At 39.9% G+C, this 25,591-nt stretch overlaps 1 protein-coding gene across 1 annotated transcript in view; it reads right to left on the bottom strand.

The window, feature by feature from the left end:
- MED13L (mediator complex subunit 13L) overlaps positions 1–25,591 on the bottom strand; it is a 170,822-nt gene that overhangs the window by 60,830 nt on the left and 84,401 nt on the right. The window contains exon 4 of the mRNA XM_057377446.1: positions 22,974–23,057. Within this exon, the coding sequence (XP_057233429.1) occupies positions 22,974–23,057 (84 nt within the window). The remainder of the gene's footprint in view (positions 1–22,973; positions 23,058–25,591) is intronic.

Genomic DNA, 25,591 nt, shown 5'->3' with positions numbered 1-25,591 from the left:
TTCTGACCATGGGAGAACTGGTCTAGAGACATGTCTTCATCAAGAGAATGGCAGAAAGGTCAAATACACACTTGCATTTAATTCCAGAATTGAAGTCTATCATGTAAGGGGGAATTATTACCCCAAAATCTGTAGATTTAATAGAACAGCAAACTTCAAAATAGCCAAAATACAACAAGAATGTTTAGAAGTGCTACAAACATCACTCTGAAAGTGTATTTTCTTAGCACTGATTTTCTTTTAAATTCTGTATAAAAGGAATTAGTCAGAAAGAGGAGATTCTCTTAATCCAACTTAGAAAAAAATTCTGAATGGATGTGACATTTTTTGGACAGGCAGAAAACAAGAACTGTAAAATAGGCTACCAGGTTAAGGAGACTCAGAACAATATTAAACTTGTAAAGTACCTTTCTTTTTAAAGAGGGGAAAATCAAGATCCTTATTCCAGAAAGTGGAGTACAGTAGTTTYGTTTGTGAGGGTTTGCTGTGTTTGGGGTTCTTTGAGGTATAAATACTACAAATGTAGATYGAGTGCAAGTAAAGTGTTTGCTGCAAAGAAAATCACAGGAGTGCTTTATGTCCAAGAGCAGTGAATGTGTCATGAGCTATAAACAATCAGCTGAATTCCTGCTGGGAACTCTGCTTGTTCCACACACTGTTCCTACAGTTATGTCTTATTTTGTTACTCCCTCAAAGAACAGCCTRCAGAAAGCACAGCTCTGGGAACTGCACCTTCTTCTGTGGCAGAGGAGACAAAATAAACAATCCCACTGTAGCACCGACGGCATTGCCTTTCTGCATTTTAAACAGCATTGGCATAACAGAAATTAAAGCTGCTCTTAAATAATCATGTACTCCAGTAAGCCCATCAACAGTGTAAACAAAAGGTTTTGAATATCTGAAATCAATATTTAGCAACGCAATACTTTTCACATACCTACAGAGCAGAGAAATGCCATTTCCARCTATCAGTACTTTGCAACTTCCTATATACTGCAATAAATCCACATCATGGAAGCAGGGGGAAAAATACTACTGCTACTGAATAGGAGAAGCTAGAGACAAATTAGTTCAAAGAAAGCACCTAAACAACTGGCTTAAGAAATGTTTTCTAAGCAACAACACAACCTGTTTCAGCAAAGGAAAAAAAACAAACAAACAAAAAAAAAAGAAAGTTCTGCCATTATTCTACAGTTCAACAAAATGACTGGAACTTAGGAGTGAAAAAGGTAAAACAAATAAGACTGTCAAATTTCTCATTAAGTTAAAAGGCTGCTACAGTAAGTGACCAAGCAAAATACCCAAATGGAAGAAAATGTTTTYGTGTTCCCTCTCATCCTGTCTGCTCCAAGACCAAAATCCAGAAGCAGATGCAGTAAATCACTCTTTAGATATATCCATGAAGTTACACTCATGTAGACTAACTGCAGCAAGGCAGAAAAAAGGSCATTGGTGTAGGAAACTCTTTAGGATGTGGCCAACACCGTGGACAGGACAGACAAGCAATAAACAGCTTCACACAGGATTTTGCTTCCACTTGATTCCCCCTGCAGCATCGGYTGCCAATACTGACCAACTGACAAGACAAGCACTTATCAGATGTCAGTGTTCTTGGCACTTAGGGGAGACGTAAAGATTGGCCCAACCCAATAAATAAATAAATAAAAATCTGTTTCTTTATCAGATTTCATTGGAGCAGGACTCCATGAGAATCAAATTCCTACCCATGAAAGAGAAAAGACTGAGTGAATAAATGAATGAACTCAAAGAATTCCTGCAAAAACAGAGGACTGGCTCTTTAATGAGAGAAATGAGAGCCTTGAAGGGCAGGCTGGAGGATTAAAAGACTGGAGCCGGGCAAGGAAATTGATTTATATTCTCATCTCCTCAATGTAACTTCTGGTCAAATACAACCACTTAGGCTTAAGCACACAACTCAATCTACATTTCTCAATGAAATGAAGTTTATTAAACAACTTCATAAAGCCCACTGAGAATTCAAATGAAGAAGAAACAAACCAAGAAGCAGAATATTTATGATCTGGAGGAAGCAGAAGATCACACACCATGTCCCAAGTGCAAACCACCAGAAGCAGCAGTGCAGCAGCCTGAAGTTATTAAATGTTATTGTGCTCCAATCATCAGCAACAGAATTCAAAAAGAAAGAAAAGCCCYCATGCCCAACCGAACCCTCCAGCTACATTAACCAGAGACGTGAGAGAYTTCACACCTCCTTGGTACTCCAGTGGCCTAAAGATCCAAATCCCCACATTTCTTATGCATTCTGTGAACTTCATTTTCCCTCTTTCAGACACTGTTAGTTAAGACATTTTTAAGACAGGCTTTCAGAGGCAAAAAAATCCCTGAGAGTACCAAAGAACACAGTCCTTATGTAAAAAATAAGTGTTGTAAAGTTATCATTCATTAATATTAAAACCCATCAAGTGAGRGGCTTTATCACACTGGCCAATAATCCCTAAGTGACAGAAGTTGTGAAYATTTTCTATTTAGCCAGCCAGCAATTTGCAACAAGTATCAGCAATGAGACAATTTGTTTCTGCCAGTATCTGAATCATACAGMAACTGCTAACATTACACAAAAAGCTACGCTTTTGTATTTCAYAGAAATGGAACTTTCAACAGGTATCTGYTAGAGGAAGACACATTTCCATGATGGAAATGAAATTATGTATTTGTGAAAATACACGATATATTCATACRGAAGAATTACTTTTRTCACACAGTYAGTTTCAAAGGGAGATCTGTATCCAAAATTCTGCAGGAATCTCTGTTTTTTTAWCCCAGAAGGAGTAGGTCATGAGTGTAATGCCCTTCTGTAATGCCCAGAAATTACAATTCTGTGGTGGCTGGAAACTGCCAGCTAAATGTGCCACAGATCCTTCCACAAGGAAGTTTGAGTGCAYAGTGATGGAACACGATATTCTTATTTCAATCACACAACCAGTCCTGCATCAAGCTTCCAGGGAAGCTGTTCTTTCWGGGACTCCTAATAATATCCAGAATGACTTGAAGAGATTCACAAGCAATTCCTCTCATTCCAGATTTCTTGTCACTTCTGACTCATTTCACTGATTTCTTCTTGGGAAAAAARCCCCACCACAACATCAAGAGCACAAATACAATGATCCAGCTTAAGCTGAGCATGGAAAACTTTGAGAGACTTTTCAGGTGTAAAAATTCTAAAACACAGCCAACCCTTGAGAACATTTGCTGACATAAGGAGCAGAGCTCCAGCCCCTCCTCTCCTCACAGACACAATACTGGCAGAACCTCCACTGCAAATGGATTTGTACAACCCAAGTGTTCTTTTGYTAATACAGGTTCTCAGGACCTGCTTTGAACTGTTTGAATTCAATATTTTTTGCAAATYTAAGCTACACCAGCATCAGACAGGTTTGGTGGTTCATTTCTTCATACACTTTAGGAAGAGAGATTTTTCAGTAGTCCTACTTGAGTCACTACAGTCACCATCTGAGGTGGCAATGGTGAGTTACTGTGAAARCAATACATCTGTATGCGGGTTTTAAACACCTTGTCTGTAAAAATATACATATACTGATCACACAGAGTACAGATGAACTGTAAGAGTAAGGTCAGCCAAGTGAAAAAACTGGATTCCACGCAGCTTCTTTTTTTCTTAACCAAACAATACCAAGTAGCTAAAAACATGTCTCATGAGAACTTGGTAGTTAACTATGGTTTTCCTCAGAATTTTTCCTTCTCTAACATAAAAGCTGATGATAAGTAGTGCAATAGCAATCTAAGCTAGCCCTGAAATTTCCATTTCTAAACCTCTCTCCATAAAGCGGAAAGGATTTCAATTTTCCAGCAGCCATGGGAATTCAGGGGAGCAGGAAGGGGGGGAAATCATTTCGGATAGATGCCAAATTTTATCACATGTGGAAGTCTGAAAGAAATCTAAATCTAGGAAAATTATTTAGAAAGAAGGCAGATCTGGTTCTGTATAAAACTACATGGATTTAATACCAAGGTAAGACACTGCCAGTAAATGGCTTTAGCAGGTTCTGTTTTCCTTGTGTTGGGATCAATTCATGAGCTGAGTACGAGGGAAGACTTCCTTCAGGGTTGAAAGGGTAATTTAGTTTCTATGGTCCATTAATTTCTTGGCTTCTTTCCCCAGCCTGCTCATTAGTGGGAAGTGCGGTGACAAGGTTTAGAATATGGAAGTTGAAACAGCACCTACAAAATTCCTTCACACAATGATTGCAAAACATCTCTCAGAACCAGCAGGGCTTTGAGATTTTCTGCCCTAGAATTCACATCAGTGGCCTGCATCAATAACCATTTCTACCTTTAAAAATGGTACCAAGTCAGTTAATGACATTATTAATGGCTCCTCATGATTATCCATCAGCATTTGCTCCAACAGCTTCCAAACAGACAAACCAGTTTTACTTCAGCTGAATTAGTACCAGATGGAGGAGATGCATTACCCTCAATCACAAGGTTAAACAGATAATTATGAAAAAACACCCGCAAGTCTCCGATATTATCTGATCCTATTAATGTTGCAGGCGACGGAGTAACACTGAGCTGAGCAGAGGAAGCAGGAGAATTATTTAGGTCACTTGAAGAAACAGATTTCTCTCAGATTTCTTTCTTTCCAGAAGCACAGACTGCAAATGAAGCAGCCAAATTTGGCAGCATGGAGGCAGAGAGAAAGCTGGGTGTGAGTTCAGACTCCCAGGAAAAGCTCTCTCTCTGCAGTAGCACTTCCCTGGATTAAGCACTAACAGGATTTGACCCTTCCCTTCCAGAGGGCAGGATGAAGAAGAGGTTTATGTTTCATTCTGCTGGCCTATGTAAGCCAACCCTGTCCTACACCTTTGTTTTCTCCATCTGTAACACACAAGTGCCAACCCTTCTCACATGGAATTAAGTGGTTAAAGACAGATAACAACATTAAAGCATAAGGAATCGCCAGAAAAAAAATTAGGATTGTCCTTCATGTTATTCCCACCCTGTACTTCAGGGCAAGTTTGTTATTTCCTGTTTGAAACCAACAGTAAAAAAAAAACCAAAAACCTAAACCTCAGAAATTAGTAATTCTTTTACTAGAGCCTACCTTAAGTCTTGATATTTAAAATAGATTCTCAGCAGAATCAAATAATCATTTGAGTAAAAACAGACATACATTAAGAAAAAGTTAATTTCAATTACTTCCTGGGGTTTGGCTGCTTCACTGACAGCACTAGACAAAGGAATAGAAACTTCAGTAATTCCTGAAACTCAAGATGTCCATTCTAGAACGCCCTGCAAGATGCACCATTCCCGATTCTGGTGCCTTGGTGGGTACAAAGCAGTGTCTGTCCCTGCACTGGAACAGAACTGCGACTCTTTTCCCTCAGGGCAGGTTTCTGTAACTGTCCAGGGGCAAAGCCTGTGTCACTGTTCCACACAACACCTCAGTGCACCTGACTCTGCAGAGGCACATATKAAATAAGAACTCTGCAGTGAGAYARTTTATTTCCTTGGAAAAGAATCAGACTRGGTAGTTCCTTTCTTACTTTGAGCRACAAACACTCTCCCTAYATTAAAATTGTCTGGGTGGAACAGCTCAGTTCACATTTTTCAGCCATTAGTSAATGTTTTCCTAAGCTYCTGTTGAAAGATGAAATTTTAATAAAATTTTAAAGATTCTTCACATGCTCCTATCTGGTAAGAAGACTAGGTCAGGGCTAGTAGCAGACAAGAAAAATCTAAATATTGACTTAAATTACGTTATCCGACCACAAAATTCACAGGTAAAATTAAGCTCCTAAAAAGACAACTACACATCTGAAGTGCTCCTTGAAATGCAAGTATTGTGTGCACTCTGCCAGTAAAGGAATCCTATGAAATCAATTAGGAAAAAAAGAAATAACACAACTGTGAGGAGACCATGGCATTTCTAAATATACATCCAGAGATACATACACAGCCATSTCTCAGCAATCTCAAATAATCACCGGGACAAAATTTAAAGGTCACCCCRTGAGGAGGGAGGAAGCAGCAAACTCCCTCATCCTGTGAGGAAAGCCAGCCAAACACACTGGTGTACTTTGGAACCTCATGGCATGGTGGGAAGTTTTMTGTTTGCAGAGGTGCATGACTGGTATCAGATAGATTAATCACAAAAACCKGTGAATGTAAGCATTTAGCACAGGACAGAGGGACAGGAATACACAGTTCCTGTTTCTAAATGTGTGGGTACAGCAGGAGGGGTTTTATTAATACCCATTCAGGATTGCTGAAGTGCTTTGCAAGTGGAAAGTCCAGCAGCTTAGATGCTGGTTAAGCCCCCCCATCACACATCTCCTCTCCCAAACATAGCTAACGCCTCCCTGAGGATGAGGCCAAAAGCTGCCCGATTTTAAACAGAGCCATGGTTCCACATTGAGATCAGAAAGCTGGAGGATCCCTGGCAGCGACCSGGCCAGGAAAAGAATCTCTTTGAAGCTGCTCATGAGTTTGGAATGTACAAATGAAGACTGTACCCTAATTCAGCCAGACAGGGAAGGCAGGACATAGCTTTGAACAATCATGTGGTTACAACGGCTTCACTGGAATGTGATATTCTGAAATTATGTGCAGCTCAAGTGTTTTTTAAATAAGAACTTGAAGGAATCCAACTGCAGRGAAGGAGGCAGAGCGCTGTTAAACCAGCAGGCATCACACACAATCCTCTGTACACGATGGTGCAGCTGAGACACTCAAACTGCAGCTCCCAACTCCTGCTTTGCCCAGCTCAGAACTCCCTGCACTGATGGGCATTGGTGACACTCCCTGTGAGGAGTTCACCCCCACACCCAGGCTCCTGACCAYTGCTCCCACCAGTTCATCTCACTTCTCACTACTCACCAGGTTCCTCTCAAATCTGCAGCAATATTTCTCTGTTTCCAAGAAACTCATTTGAAAGACAAAAACCTGAACAGTGGTTAAGTATTCCTTTGCTCTATGACTTTTAAWATTTTAGGACAAATCTTTTGCTGTGTTTGAGGTTTGTTTCTAGTTGGTAGTATAGAATTTTAGGTTGTWCTGGTACAGTAGGTCTGTGGATGGGGTTTTCCAGCCCCAATMCACACAAGCATAATTTAATTCTTCAAACTTACCTAAATAAGGTTTTATAAGTAACCCCAATGGAACTGTTGTCATGCAAAATGAACTAAGAGTGAAGTGTTCACCACATATTGATCTTAAGGCAATTCCATTAGGATTAGGAAATTTAAATTAATTCTAATTGCTGTTATTTAGGTTTTTGAAGAAAAATTTCCACAGAAAAAAACATTAATTTATTCCACTACAAAACAGAAAAGCAGCTCTTTATATGCATTTCGGTTTTCAACTAAAAATATCTGAAAATTATTCTCCTTAACAAAAAACCCAGTTTAAAAGAAGAGCAGYACCACATATCTATCTATAGCTAAGCACAGATGATGTAATGTGTGTGCACATGCAGCAAGGATCCTACAGGCACAACCCAGCATCCATAAGCATCACATTTTTGGACCGCGTTTACAGTCTATTTCAGTACAAAGGGCCTCTAAACTAATAAACAAAGCAAAAAAACCAAGGGGTTGTTAAAAAGATAATCACATGCAGATGTGCCATTTGTATTAAGGMAGAACTTGAATCTCATTTGATCAGAGCCATTCTCTGGAAGATGGAAGGAGCCATCTCCCAGCTAGAAAAGCCATTATCACAGGAAATCCTTTGACTTCACTGACAACATGGATAAAAGCACCTCATCGAGGGTCAGGTTTGTATGGTCAGCAAAAAAGAAAGTAAAACCAGCTTTCCACTCCCCCTTCTCCTGGGAAGGCTGAATATTAGGCTATTAGGTAGTCAGATACATTATTTTATAGCTTGCAAAGCCCCTGGGTAATAAAGAATGAGTGCAACTGCCACAGGCAGCTTTACAGGAAATTGTGTGAAACAATGACAGATGCTCCAGAATTGTTTCAAAACAAGAAAGCCAGGAAGAGCCGTGTGTCAGCTCAGGGGTTTTTGCCCACAAACCATATTCTCTAACATGCTGACAGAAACTGTGTGCATAAAAATTGTGTTTGGGATTATGTGCACATCCACACAAACAGCCCCATGAATGCAGAGTTAAATAATTCTATCCATAATGAAACATTTCAACAAATAACTATTCTATTGCCACTCTCACAAACAGGTGGATAAGTCTTGCTCATTTAACAGGAATTACTTGAGAAGCTGCAAAGGAAGGCTAAACAGGAGTGACAAAATTAAAGCTTTCATACAGAACTTTCAAAAAAAGTTTAAGTACTGGTCAAAAAACCCCACTCAGGCATTTAAAATACTAAACCTCCCAAACCCTCAGTTGAATTTAAAATCCTTTACTCACTGAACACAGGACTTACATCACCAACAAACTTCAGAACCAGATTTTTAAAAGCAAATGGTTGTAGTTAGATGRAAAAAAACACCAAGTAGGATCTCAAAGAAACAAATAATGCCCAATTCCCGCTGACAGAGACATGAAGTAGGTGCCTRATGGTGCCAGCAAACCCTACCAGCAGCGACCTGCACATTAAATCACAGAGATGCTAATAACCGCCTCCAAACCCAAGATTTTTAACTACACAATAAAAACCTCTTACAGATTTTGGAACCGTAGAGAGAGATGGTTCTTTCACCCAGCCCAGGTGGCAATCTGCTGCTTTTGGCAGAATGACACCAATATTATTTTGCAGTGCCATCTGACTGTTTAATAAATAGGGCTGATTCTCTGTGATCTCCTGGTTGGTTTGTGTGTCTAACTAACCACATCTTTGTCTTGCTTAATACATGTTTACATTTCCAATGTGCTTTTTACTATAAACTGCTTTAATCTATTTATTTAGTTTAACACGCTACCAACGCAGTATGTAAAAATTCACTTGGCTGGCTTTTATAGAGACTTTTAGAAAAAGTAATAATATTTAAAAGCTTAACAGTAAAATCACACCCGTAAAGTTAGCTCAGTACTTTTTCAAACAAAGCAGCAGAATTCCAGTAAAGGATGTATCTGCAAAGGGTAAGGACAGGTGGAAATATTGCAACATTGCCAACCACATAAGTACCTGACTTGAGCTGTGATTCTCATTGTTCATTACCATTTATAGAAAATATTATTTTTTAAAGACTTTTTAAAGCCCCAAATTATTTTTTTCAAATTATCAGCATCTTCATTTAAAGAACATTGCTGAAGCTTCTCAAAAGATCTCTGAAACTCTTAAATTGTGAACCAGCTGTATCCCCAAAGCTCTTGTAAGCTGGCACGGTGAGGACAGAGCAGCATCCCCCTGGCTCCAGAGGTGCTGCAAGCCAAGTCTTCCTTGTTTAATCTCTGGAGTTTTACAGCAAGGAAATTGTGTGCTCAGCTTGATTAGAGCAGCCCAGAACAAAACAGGGAGCAGATTGCAAAAATCCACCTCCAAGTAGCAGACAGGTCACACGAGCACGTCAGTGACACAAAGCRCACTGCCAGAAAAGCACAGAGGCATCAGGACAGCCTAAAATAAAGCACTGCTATTTTTAGGTCTTTGTTGCTGTTGATTGCACTGTACCAGAAATAGATTCTAAAATAAGTATGGAGGTTTGGTGGAGACTTTATTGGTCCATCTGTTCTCCAGGAAACTTCGAGTTTTCTGTAATACCACACAAATGACAAAGCTGAAGTATATGGAGGTGTTCACTTAAATAAAAATAAATAATCGAAAGAATTTTCAGGGAAATATACCATAAACCAAGGTCAGTCCAGTCTCAAAACAGTGGTTTGCAGTTTGMAACTTGAGCAAAACAAAAGCCCACCAAACTCACACTCTTATTCTGCGATCTCTATTGTGACAGTGTATTGTAAAAGGATTGACTGGTTTATTTTTCAACTCAAAGTAAATCATCTCCACTCATGCAAAACCATCATTCAAAATTGCAACATTAAATAGATTTCTCTTTTTATACTCTTGAACTGGTAATTTACATCCAAAATGAATCTTCGAAGATCATAAATGCTACATAAAGGGAAATGGAAATGCAGTTSAAATTACCAGTGTATGTGTGTGACACGATTGGGAACAATCATGGATTTGTAAGAAGAGTGGCCTTAAGAATAATGAAGTACAACAGCAAATCCTGCTATACGGAAGGCACCCTTTATTACATAAAACAGCCACTATAACAGAAGAAGAGAGATTTGGTGTCATTGACAGTGTTATCTCCTGTAAATAAAACTAACATGTGATGCACAGAGTGGGGGAATGGACAATTAAACTCACTGGCCAGTAGAATYTCTCAATCAACTGGTTATAACATTTAATTCCCTCATTTAGAACAGCTTTTTCTCTGCTAACTTCCATCAGTGAGATATTTATTTCTCTGTTCATTTTTACCATCAGTRTAAGTGCTACAGGTTTGGATTGAATTGTACTAAACAGGTCTGTGTGGGCAGTTCATAAAGTGCTCCAGCTTTCTTTAATTAGTTCTTTTAATTCTCTCGCTTATACAAACACTACAGCTACTTAAGTGCCTCTCCTGAGATCACTTAGCCCTCTTTGATTTCTTCCAGCATTGAGACACAGTCCTTGACTTAACTTTGCATTTAAAAGAGACATCACAATTATAAAGGCTAAAATAATAAGAATTAAGAGAATAAGGCAAACAGCACAGACACAAATTCTGCTACTACTCTGATACAGGAAAATATGAAAACTGAATTGAGGCAAAGAACTGTAGYACAACTTCAGAGAAGTCAAAGACTGGATAACAGGAAAGAAGAAAAACAATGGGAAAAAACAGAAAAAAACCCCACAAATTAAATTCAATATAAATAAACATAAGAAAAAGAGCAGGAGGCAAAAAAAATAATAATTCCATACAAAGAACATAMGGAGTTTTCATTGTGTAGGAGATGAAATGAACGTGGAGGGAGCAGATGTGTACTAAAATCAAAAGGCTTGAGACAAAAAAAGCATACAGAGAGAGGCATTCTCTCCTTCACACAGGAAATAGGAGCCCTAACAGTACATTAATGAATGAAAAATGTAAACCAAAATCCCCAACCTTTTTTCCCACCCATTGCATAGATGAGCTATGGTATTAATTACCAACGAGTATTTATGCAGGCTGAAATTCTGTGTGGGTTCAAACTCAATTAAATGCACAAAAGAAAAATTCATCAACAGTTGTTAAACATAAAAATATGTCAAGTTGTATTGTCAAACTCAGCAGGAACCTGACCGAGTGTACAGAAAAATAACTGAATTCTTGGCATGATCTGAAGAGYCTTCCCTGAGCTGTCCCAGTTCTGACCACTGCTGGAGACAATTTTTATGGTAAGGGATTATTTAGGAAGAGGATCTGGGTATATTTMTTTTTAAGAAATTAGAAGCACATAATCACAGGCAGCTTCCTGAAATGCCCAGAGTAACTGTATTACACTGATTTTTATCTGCCTTGGCCAAATGCTACATCTGTCTCAAGGCTGGGGCCAAAGTAGGCAGAATCTGATACTCTTCAGGCAAAATTTCCGCTCCTTCCTAAATTAAATCTTTTTCTAGGAACTGGGCAGGGCAGTAAATAATTTCCCTGTATGTCCCGTCCTAGGGAACTGCTCTTCAAAATGTCAAAGCTAAACGTGGTTTCAGTAACGCTGTTTGCACACAGACRTGTTCCTACACAATCTGTAAACTAGTAAAGAGAGAATTCTGTATATTAGACACCCAGTGCCATATTTTAGACTGCTGAATCCTTCAACAAGGAAAAAAAARAAGAAGATATTTTGATGTTCTCCCTTCAGCTCTTCTCCATCAGCTTTCCAGTCAGCAGATGGAAATTATATAATTAGATGTACTGACATCATCATCCAAAAAACACTTGCAGTTCCCCGTGTCTTTAACAGCTGGTAACACGCAGAGATTAACAAGAGATGAGATCCCTCAAAGTAATTTTTGCAGCTTGCTTCCCTCAGGAGACAGAAAATCCCCTTGATCTGGTGGGAAATTCAATCTACCCCCACATTCTCACTTTGTCCTTCAAGATTCTTCTCCCCTCATCCTGCCRTGCCTGCAGACATCCTGGCCATCAGCATTAGTCTCTCACTCTGCCATGTCATGTCATCGATCATGGGACCATATTGAAGTCCTCAAATCCTACACACAGACACCCACAGCTCCCACTTCTCTCAGAATGATTTCCCCCTCCCACTCTCCTAAGGAGGAAACTTCAAAAGAATTGTCACCATGACATTCAGACTGACAGAAAATCAAGGGAAAGCAACCGTGCTCCATTCAAGTTTCAATTTTCCCAAATATTCCAGTGCCTACTGGTGCACTTAGAGATGGCCATCATTACACAATGTACTGTAAGAAAACTGCTTTTCAGACCAAATCTGGACTGGTTCTCAGAAATCCACAGAAAACCTGGACAAGGCAAGAAGAAAGGGTGGAGGGGAAGAAGGGAAGTCCACCCCTGCAGGAGGAAAATACCTTGCAAGTCACACAGAGAAGAGTTTCACACAGCTGTTGCTAAATCCAGTGATGAATGAGGAATTCCTGTTGGGTTTTTCCTTTTAGATCACCAAGGATCAAAAGGCGCTGCCACAGGCGTGGCCTGGGATCACAGGATACTTCATCTGCAGCTCCCTGGGCAGATGAACCCTGACCAAAAAAAAAGACTGACTGAGGCAACTCCACACACAGTGTCAGGATTTAGAGAGCCTATTCTCTGTGGAATGCAAACTCTCTGTAACACACATAAGCTGCCCAGAAGTAGTACTTTAGATCCTGAAGAGCAGTATCCATATCCAAGCCTTGTACCAGCAGATCTGCAGAGCTGTAATTACAGCAAAGGAGCCTGGACCACATGTTTTGGCACAGAGAAAAGCCGTGGTTGGATCCCTGCTGCAGCACCAGGAATGATGGCAGTAGATGGCAGCATCAAGCACAGAATTGGCATAGATTACTTTGGCAATGCTGGAGCAGGATTTTGCTGGGCGCCTGGAAAAAGGACTGTTCCTTAGAATTACCCACTCTTAGCTTTACTATCACGGTAGAGTCGAGAGACTAAATGAAATCTGATTTATTACACGTACATTTTATGCTTATTGATTTTTCAGAAAGAAAACTTGACATAAATACACTGTGTGCCATGACTGTGAAGCAGAGGACTGCCCACATGTGGGTTTATCCTCTCTCRAGGGAATCCAATCGGCTCAGGCTCCAACACTGCAAGAGAATCMAGGTTTTGTTTCCAAAATGTTATCCAGTGTTTGCTCACTTGTCCAGGATTTCTCAACTTCTTAAGTGCCCACACTCAGAACATACRAAGTCACTTCTCTGCCCAAGTGAGAGCACTTGAGAGCTGCCCAGCATTTCAAATTGAGAAGATTGTGCAGAGTTCACACTGAGGGAACAAGGTGTGCTCTGCATCTCCAAGTAAGAGAGGAGGCTTTTTCCTGAGGGTTTGCCCTCAAAGGGCAAAATTCTTCCACAATTCAACCCAAAATCTCTGCTGAGGGAGGTATGCACTGGATCACGTATCTGCTGCCAGAACCTYTCCTTCCTTCCTCATCCTGCTCCACTCTTTTCAATGAAATGGCTATTTTTAACCATATGAGATTTTTCARAGAGGAAAAGTAAAAGCCCCGTCACTCAGTACTTCTTGCTACAACATACTTGGAGAGTGCATCCAAGAATAACAACCAGTGGCTTCTTAATGCACTTTACTAATCCTACTCTACCCAGTTTGTCCCACCAAACRTAACTGCTCTAACTGCAGCTCCTCCTGTTCTAGGCAGGTTTAAAAATAAATATTGCTGAGCTCASGACAGAGTTTGGTTACAGTGATTATGCAGGAGAAGAGAACAAGCCATTGGAAGCAAACAGAAAAGAGAAGCACTGAGCATTACTTCTGTCCTCTCACCAACAGACTAGAGCCACAATTCAGAATTTTGCTTTCCTCAGTTGCCAACAGAGTTCACAAATGATGATGTATTTTAAGCTGAATTTGCTGTGTAATTATTTCTATCAGCAGATTAGTCTTCTGCAATGTTCACTTTAGCCGTGGAAAGGGTGGCCTACAGGTCCCCATTCACCATTCAGATATGGGTTTGTTTGTGTCACGGGCCCGCCCAGAAGAATTGGTTTATACAGCCTTATTTAAATTACACAGGATACACCACGTGTTCATTCAAGTTTGCCATCTTCTAAACCAGCAGTAAATTTATGCCAAATGCAAGCTACTTTAAAAATGTGCCATTATCCTTATTCTGACCAGTTAGTAAGTTAAAACACTACAAGCATTCAGAAGAACTAACTCAGCTTTTGCTCAACTTTATAAATGGTTCCAGACAATTAGGTTCTTTTCATAAGCATTGCCATAACTTTTTTTGCTGTACCGCAGCCACAAAATGGTCCATTTATATCCTATCATCCGATGATTTCTTAAACAAGGGTCCTGGTTACACAATGCCGAATGGATCATATGGTATTGCACAAAAATCACATTATTTTGCAGTATTTAAAAGGACTTGTCCCACTCTTGCCATTGCATGGTCACCTTCCACTGTCCCAGGCTGCTCCAAGCCCCAATGTCCAGCCTGGCCTTGGACACTGCCAGGGATCCAGGGGCAGCCACAGCTTCTCTGGGCACCCTGTGCCAGGGCCTGCCCACCCTCCCACRGAACAATTTCTTCCTAACATTTAATTTAAACTTACTCTCTTTCATTTTGAATTCATTTCTCCATCACCATTTTAGCCTGAGTCTTCAGAAAAKAAGGGTTAGCAAAAATTTTGAAGGGGCCATGAGTCTCAGAAAACAGACTTTAGGAATAAATAAGCTAAGGAACTGTATTATGACACAAAGCTTTATTTCAAGATTGAGTTGTTTTAAAAAGGTATAAAAATGTAAGAAAAATAAATGAAAAAGGTGCTATTGTTGAGAGAAATAATTCAATGGAATTGCTTTCAATTGAAATTTTCTTTCCTATTTTTGGAGAGAGACTGAAGTTTTTTGGTTTTGTTTGTTTTGGGCACCAATGTTATTTGTGAATATGAGAAAGTGTATTTACCTCTGAACTGGACTGAAAACAAACCCCGCAGTGCCACTATTTTTGCAGAACTCATAAGACCATATACATGGATTTTAAATCAGTCTAAGACCTAAATGCAGCCTGATTTTCAGAAAGCCAGGCAAGCCACTCTCTCCTGTTCCTAAGGTCCCTGCAGCACAGCTGGCTGCTGCTGCACCTACAATTAGAGTTGCAACAGATTTAAGTACTCCAAACTAAGGCCCTCTAAATATCTAGAGAAGCCCTTAAGTCAATTCATTACTGATACAGTAAGTGACAACACTTGTGTTTGGCAGACAGTGCAACTGGGAGCCCTGACAAATCTCATTAACAGCACATCAGGGGCACTTGGTTTATCCTTTACACAACAGTGCCAGTAGTGAGTGTATAATGAGAAAAGGAGCTTAAACTTTAGTGGGACTGCACTAATTGGTCACCAAGTCCTGATTAAGCCAGGCTTCATATATAATTACTGAAGTTCAAGTATCTGACACAAATGTATCCAAAAGCACTTAATGAAGATACTCAGTCACTTCTAAACGATGCAAATAAAAATAAGGCATGAAACAGAAAAGAAACAGAGAAATAGGCAACTCTTATTTTCTTCAACTACCTGCCTTTTGTCTACTCCTTGTCCAAAATATTTCAGTTGTTCAAATAACTACATTTTTAAAATTATAAAAGTGTGAAAATAATCTCTCAATTACATCAAATAATACAAATCTTTAGAATATATATAGGCATTCCAGTAACCTTATATTTAAGTATTTGTATATAAAAATAATGTTGCCCATAAATAATAGCTACAAGAGAAGGTTTTACAACATCCAGAAGTTAAAGGTTACTAGATCAGCTTCATGTATTTGTTGATTTGCATKAATTAAATCAGGATAAAAGATCCTTAGCTTCAAAACCTTAGAGACAACTCTTCTGCATTATCAACTGGAATCCACAAAAGTATGTGGCAGCACATCCCCCGATGGTAAAAGAGGAAACACATGGAAACATATACCCTAACACACATATCCTGTATATCCTGGCTTCCTCAAAATCCTTCAAAGAGGTGGCAGTCACAAATATACAATGAAAACAGAGTCTGAGTATTTCAGAAGGTAAAAGGCAATCCAGAGTCTCAGGCACTTCACAAAAATCACACTGTGATACTTTGTGACAGCACCCGGTATGTCTGCCCTGGCTCAAACACAGCCCAGGAATACAGGGTGCCTTTGGAGGCATGATGGAATTCTTCTTTCTCAGGACAGAAAATTATTAAATTCTGCTACCAGTTCATTTCAGACCAGTGGTTGTTGGTCAGGGCTATCTGTCTCCTGTGCTGGAAGCTCGCAAGGAGCCAAACACAGGGACCTTAGAAAGATCCTTTACAAGGTTCTGCCACACCAGATTATTCTGTGAGTACCCACCCTGCTGCCTCCCGTTGGGAAYCCCGGTGTGACAGGAGGGACCCCGATGTGCTGCTGGCTCCAGAAACACACAGGAACTCCAAACACTCCAGGCAAGTGCCCCCCTCAGCCGCAGCAGCAGCACTGAGATAATGCTGCATCCAGACAAGGAGGGCACKGCAATAACAGAACCTCTCTTATCAAGACAAGGGCACACTTGTGAAGAAGCAATTTCTACCTCATTTCTACCACCAAAACACAAGCTACGACAGGGCTGAACAGCCCCCAGTACACCTACAACACCCCTGCTGCTTTATCTGAGCAGGCTGGCTCAGGGCCATGCCCTCAGCAAACAGCAGGGTGARGCACCGCACAGCATCACCTGAATTGGCTGGAGTGGGGCTCTGCAGCAAACTGAAGCACAGCTCCAGTGACATCTCACCAACCCACCCCATGCAGGGAGCCCTTCTATTGTTCCCAGGACGTTATCCTGATTGGCAAGGGGYGAGGAATCTGAAGAATCGGTGCCTGGGGTTTCTTTGCCACTGTGTTTTTAATGGTTTTAGCCAGGAAAGCAGATGAAAAGGCCGGGCCCTCAGGCTGGGGCGGGCAGCCCTCGGTGGGAGCTGGCCTTGCCCCGGCTCCAGCTGCTCGGCTCCGYTCCTGAAGGACATCACACAAAGCCCGGCCCCACGGCCCGAAGCGCAGCTGGGCACAGCCACTGCAAACTGGGTCACACATTTCACACAGGCAACAATTTTACAGCATGCTCGAGCACAGCTCCTATCAGCTTCCAGAAAATACTGGTTTATTATTTTCATTATTAAATAAAAAAAAWWAAAATAAAAACACAACCAAAAACAAATACATCTTAGTTTATAGCTTATCTAGAAGGTTACTTCGGTGATAAAGCACATGAACATCGAGACTTTCAATCCAAATTTTTTTTTTTCCTGCACAATGTGCTAACATTTTCAATCAAGAATTCTACATATGGGATTCCTGTAATACATACACACAAACAAAATAATCCAAGACTACCAGTAGAATAGATAATAGTTCTTAAAAAGGTATTGCTTGRATAGCATTTTCCCACACCATCTTAATAGTATCCTTAAGTAACCCTAAGCTGTTAACGTTTTGCTACTTTGCCTATAAAACATAAAAATGTTATATTTATTAATGGTGTTAGATAAATATACTTGTATTAGATTACATTAAATTACTTAAAGAAGTTTATAAACATAAGCAGGTTGATATCAAGAATACCTTGGTATCACCTTGATATACTTTCAGCTTTTGCCTGAAAAATGCACATGAAAACRTTTATTTCAAAATCCRTATAMCTATTCCTTCTGCTAAAGTATGAATGCAGATCATATTATACTGGGTACACTACACAGTATTTCAGAGTAAGAAAGTGTTAATTCAGCTTTAGCACACACAAGATTACCAATTAAAATAACACCAACCACAGATATAACACACCAGCTTGGTGTATGGTTTTACTGAAGCCGTAAGTAATCCTCAGAAGAAACTCAGTAAAGATGAATGTAACATTTCAGGACTTAAACCTCCAAAATATGAAAATATTTCTCTGGGAACTAAGCCTCTTAAACTGAAATAGAAAAGCTTATTTTTACAGAGGTAGGAAGAATTATTGGAAAATATACAGTATTTCTTATTACTCAGTATTTCTATCACATTTATTTTGACAAGTCAGGAATAAGAACACATTCTTTAAAATTAAGTCAGATTGATTTTTATTATTTTCCTGCCTACTCTTTCCTCATTTATAATGGTGTTGGCAATACTGTACATATATATTACTAGAGCATCACTATACACCATTTTCAAGAAACATATACCAATCACATTACTGAATTTTTTAAGATGGTTAAAATACAAGTACACAAACATGCAGAATTAAAATAATTTATAAGACTTCTTTTTCTCAAAGTCAAGGAAATAAAACCCTTCTCGCTGCATCACAGTAGACTGTATGTGCACAATCAGTAACTTTTTCTAAGCTGAGAAATTCAGCTCTTCATAAAAATTTAAATAGATCACTTCAATTTATTTTACTGTGCTTTTACTGCACTGTGTCACCATGTAATGGAACACCTGAGTGCCATTTGCCAGAAGACATTATCTGTGCCAGGAGCAAAGCTCCATGTGGGATTCAGCCTAGGTGCTCCAGCGCTACCACTTAGTTCCCAGTTTCTCCTGGCACTGCAGTTCCTCTCCAGGGCTCCCCAACCTGATGTTTCCATGTGAAGACCCTGATCTGACAGRCAGGAGTTCCTGGCATGGCACAAAGCAAATGCAGCTTGCAGCAATGCTCAGTGTCAACTCCGGGATCACTGATTTAGGCATTCCTTGGATAAGTCCTATGTATACTCCCAGGAAATCAAAGGCAATGATCATTTCAAGAAACTGAGAGAAGAAGCAGTGCTTAAAGTATCTGCAGTCTTCAGGTTTTGATGGCACTGATTAATGCCCAGTTTTGATGCTCACAAAGAAGTGAACACAGCTTATTGAGCAAAACTGGCTGTGGATGCACTGCCTGAGCTGTCACAGAGGGAAAAGTTCCTGGATTAAATCTGTAGGAAGAGAGCTGACATGGGAATGCTGTGGATATTTATTAAGATACCCATGCGCTCATAACGCAGAGATTTGTGTTCCAGCACATCACAGGAGGCTGTCAGTCACCTGCCTTATTGGACAGTGACAACCAGAAACCTGTTTGGGAACTGCAGTCAAGAGCCCCATGTCKCTGCAGCCTGACTGCAATCCCACTGCTCCATCCCTGCTGGTTCACAGAGGCCACAGGGGCTGCCTAAACACCATCCCTACCTGTCAGCCTTCTCACCGAGTGATGAGGACAGGAATGAGCTCTAATTCAAAATATTCTACTCAGGGAGTAGTTTTCTTCTTACRGCTAAAAAAAACCAATAAACTTCTGCAAGAGGGGATGACCCATAAATTATTTAAGCTACAAAAAGCAACAATTATTTTTTCATGTGTTCTTTACATTTAATTTGGAACAGGTTAATAACTTAAGCTGCTCATACAGTTAAAAACAAACTGATTTTCCCCTCAATTTCCTACACACCAAGAAAGCAATCACTAAAATAATCAGCATTCTTACATAAGCTGGCTTTTTTTTYCCCCAGTAAGATGTTTAACACTTCATTGTGGTGCTTTCCAAATCCAAACCCCGCTCCTCTACAGAATGCAAGAATGAATTTTCATCACATAGTGAAAGGCACTACCAATCCTTGGATCAGACAAGAGCAGTGAACTCCAAACATACAGATCTCCTTTAGAAAGCTGTGTAGAAAAATCAAGTTTGCCATTTCCCATCAGTAGCATGAAACCTATTTTAGACACACTGCTATAGGATGACAATAAAATGTGTAGAATTATTTAGGAAGTGACACATAATACTAAAGATATTTGGGAAAGAAAGCCCACAAGTTCTGCATTAAATTTCCYGTCAAAAGCATCTGGTCTGCACTGTAAGCAAAACAAAACAAGCGTACAGGGATCTGTCTGGAACTCCCTCTGCTGCTCYCTCAGCCCTCCTGGAAGAGGAGGAGAGCTCATCCTGCASTCTGTTCCCAGCACTGCTTGGGAAGGCAGGCCAGGCCCTCTGTTGTTCTTAGGCCTCCCTCTCACATCTCAGCATAAGTAGGTCACGGCCACTGCCATGCTCCACTTCATCTTTGACTTCATTCTGAAATCACAGCCCTCCCGCCCTTCTCCTTTAATGCCATTCACAAAAACCACAGGCCCTGAAGGAATTTACTCCTTGAAAGCCAGCCCKTGACTTTTAACTCCTTCCCTGTTCATTTACACCCAGCCCAGCACTTCTCAATGTATTCCTGAAATGGCGTTAGTAACTCTGGACACTGGAAATTTGAGATTAATGAAATAACTCTGCCATAAGTAAAAACRTACAAAAGCAGACTTCAGAAGTGGTTCTATTTCTGTAGCAGAATGACACCTTCTGTTTCCCACCATTCAAAAGGTGGATATATCCATACAGGTCTCTTCCCACACTCAAGGAGAACAGTGCAGGTGTTTTCAACCGGGATTGCCTGTTCCCAGACTTTGACCTGATCCCTGTGTAAACATGCAACTTATTTCTATTACTTTATATAATGGCATGGCTTACAGTAATATTTTCTTAAATGCTCTTTTTTTGGTTATGAAGGTTTTATGTTAAAATACCTAAACACCCTCAGTTGGCCCCTTCTTCCTGCAACTGCTCCTTATTGCTTTATCTAGAGCAAGCTGCTGCTTAGAGCAAGAGCTCCAGGAAGAATTTATCTGGAATTAACATGAATCAATTTGTGAAGATAGCTTTTTGTGCTATGCTGAGAAAGAAAGCTTAAAAGATTAAATAAAAGGTGTCTGAACAGATTAGTCCCCAAAGCCTCCTGCTACTTGTTGCTATTGTCCACAGCTGACTCTACTGTCCACTTATGCAGTCTTTGCTGCAATCTTTCAGTAAGATTAGTTAATGATACATTTACAGCAAAAAAAAATTATTAACCTGAAACAATACAAAACCTATTTGAAATTAGGCATAATTATAATTGCTAAATTAACACTTTTGAAATGGTGTATATCCAAAGGATCTACAGTTGTCACACAGTGACAAGAACTTTACAAAAATAAACAGAGAAACCAACATTCCCCCAAACCAACAACAAACATTATCTTCAAATCAAGAGTGTACCCTAAAAACCCCAATGTCAGGTTTATACACGGAATATTTCAAAAACAAATAAGAGTTCAACATGAACTCAGGTTTTGTAACATCTTCCAGGCTAGGTTTCTTTATCTGCAGACTGCACTCGTGTTTACAAATGCAATTATCCCCTACAGAACCCTCACTGTGCASGCTGATTTGGTGTTCCACACATGTAAATCAGACACAGGACTTATTAATCTGTCAGAATTCTAAGGTGATGTTTCCTCCCACACCAGTGCTGCTGCTGTTTTTTGACAGACATCATCTACAGTATCAGATGCTTAATTTATTAAATTGATACACACCAGGAACAGGCAGGAGACTCACAAGCACATTTAATCTGAGCACTCAGGCTGCAGTGACGTGGATAAAACAAACAGCTTTTKCAGAAAGGAATTGCCTCTCTTTTCCAGAGACTGGAACTGACCCCTTCTTACGTCACTTCAGGGAATTAATCTTCCAGAAAATTAAGCTGATGTTGGTATGATCAGAAAAGCAGCAGAGAAAACACGAGGGAGAAAGGTGATTACGCACAACCAGGACAGAGGAAGGTACGGAAAAACCTGGACCTTTCCATGGCTCCTTGCCATGAGATCGATGTGAAATCAAAGGTTACACACACACAGTGTCAGCCACAAAGTAAACAGCAACAGAACAGAGAACTCCACACTATGTTAACACTTTCGAGTTTCACAAAGGAGACTAATCCATGTTTAATTCCTGCATTCTCTCAAAACCAAATGCTGTTTGTAAGCAGCTGGTTTGCACCAAGTCTGCCACAGAAAGAAGCCAATGGTTTGCAGCATTGCACTGTAATATTTCTGCAGCTAAACCTTGCAGGCAGATCAAGATGAGAGGGAGAAGMCAGGTCTGATGTGCAGGATGATTCCCACCTGTCCCCACCCTGCCATCAGACGCCGTGTGACTGCAGCTACGCTGGATGGATGAAGAAGTTGCCACCCCACTTCATCTCCACTGCTCATTACCTTCAAATCTCCCARCATAACTGCGTGTTTAGTCACTTCCTAACCCAGTTCTGTCAAAATGATTCCCGTTAGAAAATCTGTGTTTCAGCTTAACTCAGATTATTTTTGACAGAACTTGTTTAGCGGATGACTATAAATGCAAGTACCAGAAGATCTGAGAACATTGTAACCTTTAGAGCTCGGAGAGGAAATAGCAGTGAGCAGTGGAGCCAGCTACCCCTGTTCCATGGCTGTGTTACTGTGGGAGAAACACATTAATCACTCCTATAGGTCTGATTTGTCAGCCTGCCTGAGCAGGGAAAGCTGTGTATCGAGGCTGGCATCTTTAAAGAAAATAAATCAGAAATCTATAGGCTACTTATTTTACTGCTTAAAATGTCAGGTTTGGGTTTAGTGTCCAGAAATTAAAATAATTTGTTATAACTGCCTGCAATTTTGTTGCATAATGAGAGGAACAGGCAGATGCTGCTCAARAGATATTAATAAATGTGACATTTCTGTAGAGCTAATGGATAAATACCAACCTCGCCTTCTTATCTTAAATTATCATAACAAGSCCTGAAAACTTACTTAATTGCTTTCTACATACTACTGATGTGAACAGTGTCCGTGTTTTCACTTGTTACATAGCAAAAAAAGTGGGAAAGCTACCACCAAAATGCAACATCAAATTACCATCACACAATCCACAACACTGACAGCAGCAGTACTTGAGGTAAAGATCTCCTTACCTTTTATTGACAGGCTTCTCATCCTTGTCATAGGGCCTTATGAACCATTTCCCAATTCTTACGAAGTTCTTATCCATCAGGCATCTAGAAGACAATTACAGCAACAATTACTGCTTACATCTTAGAGCATAATTAAAAGGAGTCTTTGAAGACAATTACTCTAAGGGATTAGGCAGCTGAATTTCCATCATAATGAAATCAAACTTTGTAGCTTTCAGGTTCCACTTTGTTTTCCCACACCAGTCACAGAGAATCCCTGTCCCATCTCAGGATGCTGTCACAGATGCTGAACTTCACTGATTTCCCCTCATCTTTGCCACAATCTTTTCTACTCCCTTCTACTCTTTTTGCTGAATAAGCCACCATTCTACTTTTCATACTCCTTTTCTCGAACAAAGGCCATTCATTAGTACTAATTCTTTTATATTCAGTCAAAAATTTCATAATAAAGAATATGCATTCCCATATTTTTTGCATGTAAATGGTATATTATAGGAATGACAGAAAATTGTACTCAGGAAATATTAACAATTAYTCAGTTTTCCCTTCACATGATCCCCAGGCATGATTTCAGGTGCTGAAACTTCCACAATTACTGCTTCCTCTGTCAGAAAACCTCTCTCAATCAAATACACTCCCACATCACCAAAATTAGAACAATAAGTTCCATTTTCTGTGGTCCCTTTGAAACTTCAGTTTCTTTTTAGAAACTGCATATTTCTCTCTAAAAAAAAACCCCAACATTGAGGCTGAAAAGTGATCAATACCCAATTTCAATGGGCAAGTCAGGGAGTGCCTGATGCCTTTCTAGGTCCACCTGTGCAGATGAATCACAGGAACAACTTGCCAACCCTGAGTATGCCTCATACATTAAATATGTTCTCAAACGTGCTGCCCAAGGGACCACACATAGATATTCATTATAAAGGCGTATTTTTCAGAAAGGTAAATAATATGCTACTAAAATTCTAAAAAAACTGGTTATTTGTTGCTAGTGGTTTATACACTATTACAAGCAATATGCAAGCCTTGCCCATACATTTCCCATCTACACAGTATTTTTTATTTAGATGAAAGAAMTGGATTTTTCCACTCTTCTAAGTTTTCCAATAGTTTATTTCTATAGCAACTGCTAGAGATTAGCCAAAACAAAGCGGAAAAAATAAAAATCACATGAAACTTTCTGGGCAAGTGCTTCTGCAAGGTTCAGAAAAGCTGTGTGATCCACACTTCAAAAGCATACCTAGAAGACACAGATAGGAAATGGACTACTGACAATGTAGATACTAAAAGGCCTCTAATTCTTCTGGATAAATTTGGCAGGGTTTTCCAAAGTTAAAGCTGAAGAAAATTCTAACAGCACTTTCTCAATTAAAGCAAAAAGAATCCAGTTCATATATACCAATATCTTAAACTGAATATGAAAGCTAAGCCRGCAGAGATCTAAAGACATTGGTAGGGTGGAAAAAAAAGCTTCACAACTATTTCCCTAGGAAACATTTGCTATCAGAGAGTCTGTCAGTGCCAGCATGTTTTACACAAACAAAAGGAAGTCTGTGAAGTTTATATCAGATCCCTAAAGAAAATAATCTGTCGTAGCAAAAAAATGTAATAAATTCTTCCCATCACACACATTCAATGTCACATCACTGTGTCTCACCACAGCAGGTTTAACTGCTCAAACTAATGCTGCTTTCCTAGAAAAAAGTCTTCATGGCAAGATTTGTCCTTAAAAATCAGTCAACCCTCCATGCTAAACTAAATCATGGGTTATTTAAGGAATAATCCCATATAAAATCGGAGCCATGCCTGCAGCAGCACAGATCTCAGATTCAGCCGGGTGGGCAGTTAATGACAGTATGGTTATTTTTGCTGTATAAGCACTAAAGGTAACTACTCTTTCACAGTGAGTTGTAACAATGGACCTGTGTTAAAAAAAAAAAAAAAAAAAAAAAAAAAAAAAAAGTCATAAAATGCAGTTATTTAATGCTATAAGGACATGAAACACCCCGCCGGCCCTGGCTCCTCTCCCTCCTCAGGGCTGGGCGATCCCTCCCTCATGGGTGCAGCTGTTCCAGCACTTCACTGGCGTCCTGACCTCCTGAATTTCTGATTTTTCCACCAAAAAATGACCTGCCAAGGGCACACCAGTCGTTATGAAACGACACCGTAATATTTCCAGCACTCATCCCTCAGATCTTGTAATGTTTTTTATATTGCCAATTAACATAAACCGATCATTAGTGTGGGCACTGAAGGGGGGAGGAAAAAAAAAAAAAAAAAAAAAAAAAAAAAAAAAAAAAAAAAAAAAAAAAAATAAAAAAAAAAAAAAAAAAAAAAAAAAAAAAAGGAAAAAAAAAAAAAAAAAAAGCACAATCAGTATCGTAAAGGCCCTTGTCTTTGCCTTTGCCAGAGTTCGGTGAAAGCAGACTCTTCTCCTCCCTTTCTGCCCCGCGTTGTCCCCACAGGTCCCTCGGGGTCCTCCATGAGGGGCCGCTCCCCCTCACGGCTCCTCCTCCCGCCATTTCCTTCCCGCCGCCGCCGCTCCCCCTCAGCCCTCGGCCGAACAAACAGGAAAAAACCCGAACCCCGCAGAACCGCCTCTGATCAAACAAACA

The sequence above is a fragment of the Malurus melanocephalus genome, unplaced genomic scaffold (assembly GCF_030028575.1).
Source record: "Malurus melanocephalus ecotype Western Australia unplaced genomic scaffold, MMel_1.1 scaffold_316, whole genome shotgun sequence".
Taxonomy (NCBI): domain Eukaryota; kingdom Metazoa; phylum Chordata; class Aves; order Passeriformes; family Maluridae; genus Malurus; species Malurus melanocephalus.
This window is presented reverse-complemented; position numbering and strand designations above follow the sequence as displayed.